The sequence below is a fragment of the Saccostrea cucullata genome, unplaced genomic scaffold (assembly GCF_032062105.1).
Source record: "Saccostrea cucullata isolate Sc308-1 unplaced genomic scaffold, CSIRO_AGI_Scuc_v1 ctg259, whole genome shotgun sequence".
NCBI classification, from domain to species: Eukaryota; Metazoa; Mollusca; class Bivalvia; order Ostreida; family Ostreidae; genus Saccostrea; species Saccostrea cuccullata.
In genome coordinates, this window is record NW_026934432.1 from 316375 (window position 1) to 325207 (window position 8833).

At 31.0% G+C, this 8833-nt stretch overlaps 1 protein-coding gene across 1 annotated transcript; it reads right to left on the bottom strand.

Moving 5' to 3' along the window:
- Nucleotides 1-240: 240 nt before the first annotated feature.
- Nucleotides 241-2707, bottom strand: LOC134240709 (uncharacterized). The gene is made up of 4 exons (XM_062722776.1): nucleotides 2612-2707; nucleotides 2130-2227; nucleotides 1221-1453; nucleotides 241-468 (listed from the first exon to the last, which is right to left on the bottom strand). The coding sequence occupies exons 2-4, from the start codon at nucleotides 2218-2220 to the stop codon at nucleotides 241-243; spliced, it is 552 nt and encodes a 183-aa protein (XP_062578760.1). The 5' UTR covers nucleotides 2221-2227; nucleotides 2612-2707.
- Nucleotides 2708-8833: the final 6126 nt, after the last annotated feature.

The following is an 8833-nucleotide window of genomic DNA, read 5'->3' on the forward strand; positions in this document are numbered from 1 at the left end:
TTAGTTTGTGATCCAAGGTATTCAGCAAATGCTAGTATTCATATATCAGCGCACACATATATATATATATATATATATATATATATAATATATATATATATATATATATATATATATATATATATATATATATATATATATATTGCATTATATGAATCTTAATGGTGAACATTTTTTTAAAAACTCACGATTGCGTGTGCAAACGTCTTGTTACATCTTTTGAATTTTAGCAGTCTATATTTACTCTACAATCGTTATAAATTTCATGACTGATTCAGTGTCTTTTTCCTCGAAAGATACATGTATATCTATTGAATACTTATACGTGCCTGTTTCCGCTTCCTCTGATGTTACACGTAGATCAAAAGATGCTCTAGATGTCGATTGTGTGTTTATCAAGCTAAGGCTGATGTAGACTGAAGAATGTCGACAATATTTCTTCTTATTATTTTCTCTGCACGTAATTGTCTAAAAACGGCATTTATTTAATTGTTATTTGCAGACTTAAGTATGAAAAATTATAAAACAAGATTCCATTGTGCAACAAAGCTCAACTGAGTAACATTGTTTTTTTTTTCATCAGACCCCCTTACCTTGTCATACTTATTATAGCAATATTCTTCCTTTGCGTTCATTATTCGGACAATAATTTTATCAACTCAACCTCAGCAGACATCCACAATGTTCAGTTTGACGCAGTGGTTCTCAAAAACCAGACCGATGAGTGGGTCATAAGGAAAAGATGTGTAAAAGGTTTTCCCATTATATATCAATTTAAACTTTTTCTATCTTGAGTCCGCCCTATCCCGGGAGTCATCCTTTGATCTATTTGGAAATAGCATAATTACTGGATAGCTTAATAAATTTTTCATTAGTTTTAGCCCATTGGTTCTTGAGAAAAAGTTCTGAAAAGATACTTCCTGTATGTTTCAATGTTACATTTTGATTAACTATTATTGCTCCACCCTACCTGGGTCAAAATTTGATTTAGAGAGAGAGACAGACAGACGGACGACGGACAACATGTGATCTTTCTGTTAAGATAAGCAAAATAAATGAAATAAATTTATTTATACGTAAATAAAATATTGAGGAAAAGTTTATGTGCTTATTTTGGTATTTCAGAAAATTTAAAAATTGAGGGAAAATATTGCACCTTACAATTTTCATGTATTTTACTATTCTGATGAATAATTTTTAGGTCTGAAAAATAAACTTACATGTTCTGTCGGATGTATCCAGGATTCTTTAAACTGGAGTTTTAACACACAATCTGGATCAACAAATTCCTGTATAGTCACGCACACATTGCAGTTTTCTGAATTGTCTATGCATTCAAATGTCATACCATTACAAAATAGTCCTACATTTTCGCTGCCTCTGTAATAGACTTCCATCCATTTATCTACTGATAACTCTTTCGTGTGGACAAGGCAATCTGTTCCAAAGGTATCTGAAAGTAAGATTATTGATTGATATTTTCATAGCTAAAATATATTTTTTTACGAAACATAAAGAAGAAAAAACTTATATATGTTGAGAAATATAAACGTTACCTGCAACTGATAGTGATATTTTCATGATTTTATTGCCCTAACATTTTTTGTAGGTTATAATAATCTTGATGAATTTTCTTCAAGTTATTTTTAGTGTTTCGGTCTCTCTTCTTCATATTTATCTTTCATTCCGAAAAGTTCATCAAGACTTCACTAGTCATCCTTTAAGTGAAGCCATACTTAGTATTAAAATCAAAAATCAAGAAGAAGCACCCGAAACTACTGTAGAAGTACTTTTATCCGCGTGGTATTTATTTACGCTATGTACGCGGTCATAGATAATCCGCGGAAATTTGTCCAAGCGTACTTGATATAAATGTTAGGCTTATAGTGACAGTCAAGAAAATCCGCATAATTTTCTACCCGCGGATTTAACAGAAATTGAGATTCCGCGGAATTATGACCCCATCTACAGTAATTTAGAGAGCACCCTCACAACACCAATACCAAAAATCAAGCCAAGCATGTTACCACACTCAATCCCCACCCACTACGCTAAAGACAACAATTCACTGTAAAATTGACTGCAATTATGTTAATTATGAGAACCACACTGAGAATATGACTACTTACAATTTCGATAGGGCTCGGATTCTGCTTGTACGCACGTCAGAAGGAACACATTTAATATAGATATGATGACAGCAACTTCTATTGTCTTCATTTTATTCCTTTGAAATCAAAAAAATAGTTTAATAAAATACAGTCTAATTGTGCTGTCTTACAAAAGCTTTGAAGAAACTGCACACATATGCACATAATATGATTTAACATATATAGCTATCTTTCTGTGGCATTTTTCACATACAAGTAGAAGAAAAAGAGAAGATGAAATAAATATAACAGTTACAAACATGCCTGCTATTTAGGTTAAATCCACCAGTTATTTGGAATTAAAAATTATTTCGAAATCATGAAATATTGCTTAGTAATTTTCTCTAAAAATACTATTTGGTTGCTTAGAACATTTATGTTGGTATCAATGAAATTGTATAATGAAATATTGGACATTAAATAGCTAAAGGATCTCAAGAAATATTGATTCATTAACATACCTTTTTAAAGATGTATCCTAATATTTAACCTTTAAATCATCCACCCTAATATATATGTCACGGTTTCACGATTCAGTGCACTGAGGTATGGTACTTCATATAAATAGAACGATTGTGTGTTTTAAATAAAACGTAAACTGTCGACAACAGACATGTATTATTGCAAAATACTTCGAAATAAAATATATATATATATATATATATATATATATATATATATATATATATATATATATATATATATATATATATATATATATATATATATATATATATATATATATAATATGTAATAAAGATTCTGTGAAAGTTTCATTAGATTTAAGTGGTATAACAGGAGTTGCAAAATTAATATCAAAGCGTAATTGACAGACTGACGGACGGACATACCGATTACAGTATACGCTCCCACTTTTCAAGCGGGGGGTACAAAAATGATGACAGCCCTAAGACCTTAACTTTTGTCTTTTTAATTCCAAAATTTTTGCGTTTTACGTGAGCTTTGCTGAACAAATAATACAGTACCATTGTCAAAATATGACTAAAAATGCTCATAAAAACGTGTTTGGCAATGAATAGTATTAATTTCAAGAACCACGATAGATAGCAAACTACATTATTTTCAAAAATTTTGAAAATTATTATTTTAGCGTTGTGGAATAAGTAAAATGTTTATGGAAGGCTGTATCAATTTTAACTTCTGTAATTTTTTTTCAATAGTATCTTAATAAATAATTATTTTAAAAACAATTTCTAAGATTGCTCAGGGAAATGACAAAATGTACGATTCCTTACTTCATAAAATGGTACACATTTCTTTAAATTAAGTATTTAACCCCCTCCCCAGAAGCCATGCATTTTAACGTATATACCGTTTCCTATTTCGTACGCAAAATCACGCATACATGTATACCGATTCTCCGCAATAACTAATTTTTCAAGCACTTTCAAGATTCAATTTAATGCCTATTCTCTTTTATTTTATGCTTGCAAAAATCTTATAAAATAAGAAAATGTCATAATCTCATAAAAAATATTACAACATAATTATCTACGCTAAATTTTAGAGAAACTTATACTGCACTATAAAGTGCTTGCTGGGAAAGGTGAATTTATATTTCTATGATGCGAATATTAACGGTATGTTGCGTCACAATTCAGTAAGAGTTAAAGCTAAGTTCAACGGGATGGCAAACCGTATTTGTATCATTTGCAACCAATAACAATTTCATTATATCTAACAAATTAATTTTTTTCCTATATGCATTGTCGATCTATTCGTGCACAATATATTGGCTAATGAAAATTTATCTTGTTGTAGTTGCATTCAATTACACAAGATGTCTTTCTTTTTCATCCTCTTCAGGAATCAAAAATACAAAAATAAACATTATTAGTCATATTTGGTGACATGTGCAGTAGCTTCCTTGAAAGTTCCGAGTAGGGAGCAGTAGTGAATGTTGTAACTGAAGATTACCACCGCTAGTATACCCAGAGAACTGGAAAATCACGAGAAGAAATTATACAATGCTCCTCATACATTGTATATTTATTAATTCAGTAGCGATAAATTCTGAATTTAACGCAAAGAACTATATGCGGTATATTGCATATGTTTGCCCCTACAAAAGTCAAATTTTGAAAACTTCCTGAAATGTGCTGAATTCAATAAATTGTACGGAAATATAAGTTAACAGAAAATATTATAGTTCCAGAGCAGTGTATTCACAATTTCTGTTTTTATGACGTCACAAACTAGTCCGATTTTATATTCTTTTTCAGAAAGAGGACAAAATGGACAAAATTTCAACAATTTAAGCTTTAAAATTTATAGAGCGCATGTGTGTTCAGGAACAATATTGACATATTTCATTGATATTATCAGTTTCTACACATTTATATATCAAAATATTTTTCCTGAACACACATGCGCTCGGTGACTTTTATTTAAAATATCGACGAAATATGTACATTTTTCTGCAAAATTCATAAAAAACTGAAATTTACGTCATATTTGTGACGTCATTACGTACATATGACGTCATTACTTATGAAATTATTCAGTGCTTTGAAGTCAGCATATACTCCCCTGTTTAAGGACTTAATTAAATATTACTCCATCAAAGTTTGATTTTGGGGGGCAAATGTTGGTTAATACCGCATATAGTTCTTTATTTTATGTTTTAGCATACACACAAATCATTTCGATCAATATGTATACTTTAAGTTGACTCAAAAAAACAAATTGATTACATAGAGCAATCAAAGTACTGAAAGTACTCATGGGAGTTGAACATTGTTATCTGAAAGATCTCACAGAAAGTACAGGAACATCATCATGCATTCAGATTCAAGTCAGCTAGAACTGATTTGTTAGAGATACAAAACGAAACATTAAAAATGATTTCGATTGCATTTTAATAGCCAAGATCATGGGACTGCTCTTAAATTAGATGCAGAATTGTAGTTCTCCGAAAAAAAGATTTTCACAGACCGGAGAGCTACAGTGCCATCCATTGCAAAACTGTATATTTATTGCGCACGAACAGCTAAGTTTAGTTCTGGATTAATTCTTTCTAATTCTTACCTCAACAATTTGACCAAACCAAACAAACAACCCCATCACCAAAAAAATAATTTTTTTCAAACTCGAAAATACTATTTTTGTTGTTAGGTTTTAAACTTCTTTCAGTACCGTTTATTACTAAAACTCAAACACTACCCTTATATTTCTGAAACATTTGAATCAAAACACCCCCTACTCTCTTTAGAATGTGTACAAGATATTTGGTCCCAAGAAACAAACAAACAAACAAACACTCTTTATATTCGATGTTACCATCACCAGACACTAGATTGTCATTTTTCTTCCTCTGATTAAAACAAGTATTTGCTATTCTCTTTTGGGTATGAATGTTTCTTTTGGACAAAATAATTAATTTTTATAGAACTCCATGCTTATCTATTTTATCAAAATTAATGTATCTATCTTTATAACTTAATCATCAAGTTTTGTTTTTCCATAATTTTAAATTTCATTTCAAGTAATATCTATATAGAAGTATGTCTGAATACTTTACATTTTGTTTGTTTTACGTTCGATAATTTATTAATCATATTGAAACACTTAGCTACATGTAAGTCTACAAATTTTTACCTATACAAGGCTCTCAAAACTATTGAGTAGTGAGGGATCGTTTTGTGCAAGCACATTCTGCGACATGGGATTTCGGTTTATATGGTCTCATCAAAAGAGTTTATCTCCAAATGCATCCCACAGGATTCGAACCTGCAACGTAAGGATCAATTAACACCTTACGTTGATCTCTAGAGCAAACTATTTTAACAACTGCGCCACGCGAGGGAGACTTAAAGTTTGTGATTTTGATTTGATTCAAATGTAATTAAAAATCAGACATAGTTTAATGAGCTACTACAAGAAAAAAAAATAGTTGTAATCTTGAGGAACGATCTTTCTCACAGATCGATCATTGGGATTATCATACCATTGTGTCCGTGCATACGCATGTATTCATTAATCTTAACTGTTTTAATTATGTAATAAAATCAAATGATACATTTTATAAGATAATACTGCAATACAAGTACACACACATTTTTCAAGTTCAGATTTGGTGTTGTACACGTGACCAACTGAATGCTGATAAATTCATGAAATTAAGGATGCAAAATTAATGTCATTTGAAATTGTGTGATCGAATATCAACAAACTTTAATGCTATTATTTTTTCCCTTTACCAACGTAAAAAAATGAGTTGCATGTGTCTGGTCTGACAAAAATTTTCCAGTCTAACAGATCATTTTACTTGTCAGAGCAAATAAATATTTTCCGCAGTGTTTTTTTTTTTTAAGAAACGTTGTTCTGTCTCTTTAATGCTGAAACAAATTGAAAGAAGTTGGGTTAAACCTTAGCGTTCCTTTCCTTACATCATTGTTAACGTCTCTATATTGAGACAATCGCGTCATTGTCAAACCAGTTAGACCAGTTCTCCTTGGATTACCTAGCACTTTTTGTAATGGAGAGTAGTGGAGTCAGCCGAGCATTGCCGAATGATAAATGACGGAAACTGGGACTTTTTTTTCATACGGAAATCAAAATTTATGTGTCATTTCTCAAGAAAGATGACAAAAATATGCGATTCAAATTAAGTTAAATAAAATTCTATTTCACTTACTTTCAAATCATTTATGAAAATTAGATTAATTCAGAAAAATGAGATGGACTATTTTTATTGCGGATGTTTCTTCGAGTTTATATAGACTGGTACGAGTTGGTATTGAATATCACAGGGGAGTAAATTGGGCGACACAGAAACACCACGACGGCCGCTATATAATTCATTGTAAAATTACTGCGCTAGAAACCGCGTGACAGCCCAGGGAGTCTGAACATAGTTCAACTCCCAAAAATACTTCAAACCTGGAATTCCACATTGGTGGATTCAAATCTTTACAATTGTTGGTCGTAAAGAAAGTGTAAACGCAATACATGACTGTATTCATACAAAGCACAATTTTAAACTTGAAAAGAAGAAAAAGATTTGTTTTGGATTTCAACTCGACATTTAGATATATCGACGAAGTATTGTCAATTAACAATCATAATGGTTATTTTCATTCTTTTGTCGATACGATATATCCATTCGAGATTGAGGTAAAAGATATCGCAGAGTCAATGGTAATCTTAGCTGGCTTTATGATACATGTGATGTCTTACATTCCAACCGTCAACTTCCCTTTCTTATACAGCAATATACCTTTATCACCTGCATACGGGGTTTATATATGTAGTTGATTCGATACGCAAGAGCATGCTCTACGTAATGACGAGTTGATGAAACAAGAATGTCAGCAGTCTCGTTTAGAGTCATGATTTCTTAAGTTCTGTGGTCGATACAATATCATTAAGTCAAATGCTGACTGGTGTTTTTTTCCTACTAACTGTTTGTTTACACAATGAATTGTCGACTAATTCTTTCCCGTTATTTCCCAATCATGACAAGGAACACACGACTGCTGTGTCCTGTCGATAGGGGATGCTCACTTATCCATGGTACCTGATCCCACCTTTAAGGTTTTAAAGGTCCAAGATTGCTTTGCTCCGAATTCTTTTGTTTAAAGAACTTTTGCGCCTGTGTACTATTCGTTATCTCCAATTATTTATTTCAGAGGAAATCTGTAAGTTAAGGAAAAATAGAGAACATGTTTTGGGGGATTTGTTCAAGAAGGTTACAGTTAGAAGTGTAACTATATGTTTTTCAATTCATGCTCTAATTGCAAAAGGATAACCAAGAAACAATTAATTTAAAAGGATTTTGTAACTCAAAACGATTTGTCTTAATTGAACTTGACAATGCTAGAAATTATCCAAATGATTTGTTCATGGAACATAAAAAAATAGTTATTAGTTTTTGTTGCCATAGAAAAATATAAAATGTAAAATTATTAATCCCTTTTTGCATTAACTACTAGGAGCCATAATATCTTTGTAAAAATCAAGATTTATTCATTTCATCAAGTCCTTCAGATTTACTAAAAAAGCAAGATAAAATATGATTAAGGGTGCATGCTACTTTATTAAAAGTAGAGAGGTATCTTTTATTAAATTTAATTTGCTCTGTAGTAGCTCATAGACATTTATGATATTTCACCGTATCTTTTAAAAATTTGTTAATTGTGATTCGGTGATATTTTGAATCACATTAGAGGAGATATGACTGTTTTATTGCTAATTATAACTTGATCGTTCATTTTGGCCCTTGAATTTAACATTTATAAAACAAAGGATTCTTATGATGCTTCTATTTAGATTTAACTTGTTATGGTTATAATGTTCTTAGCAAATCATTTTTAATACCATTTTCTAAGTCGTACAATATCACCAATGGATCACCAATTGTGTCCCCTCCCTTTTCCCTGCCTTTTAGAATAATGATTTGAACAACAGGACCGCTAATATTTAAGAAAACTGAATATAAAACTGTTCTGTTCAGACCTTTGTTGTTTGTGTCAAGTGCCAAAATGTTTTGAGGTTAATGAAGCAATGGATTCGAGTGTAGTTGTCTGTTTGAATTTCAGTGGAACGTGCATAACTACAATATTTGATTTTTAAAAATAATTGTTTAGATATTCTTACAAAATGTCGTTTTCACTCATTTTTTTTTCTAAACATAGGGTTACCGTTGAGTACCTAGCTTTTTT

Excerpts from the sequence above, each read along its gene's own strand:
- LOC134240709 (XM_062722776.1), bottom strand. The coding sequence starts at position 2,220 with ATGAAGACAATAGAAGTTGCTGTCATCATATCTATATTAAATGTGTTC. Across the intron at positions 1,454-2,129 it reads ATCCGAGCCCTATCGAAATT|ATACCTTTGGAACAGATTGC; the intron begins GTAAGTAGTCAT and ends TCTTACTTTCAG. Across the intron at positions 469-1,220 it reads GGATACATCCGACAGAACAT|ACAATTACGTGCAGAGAAAA; the intron begins GTAAGTTTATTT and ends TGCCGTTTTTAG.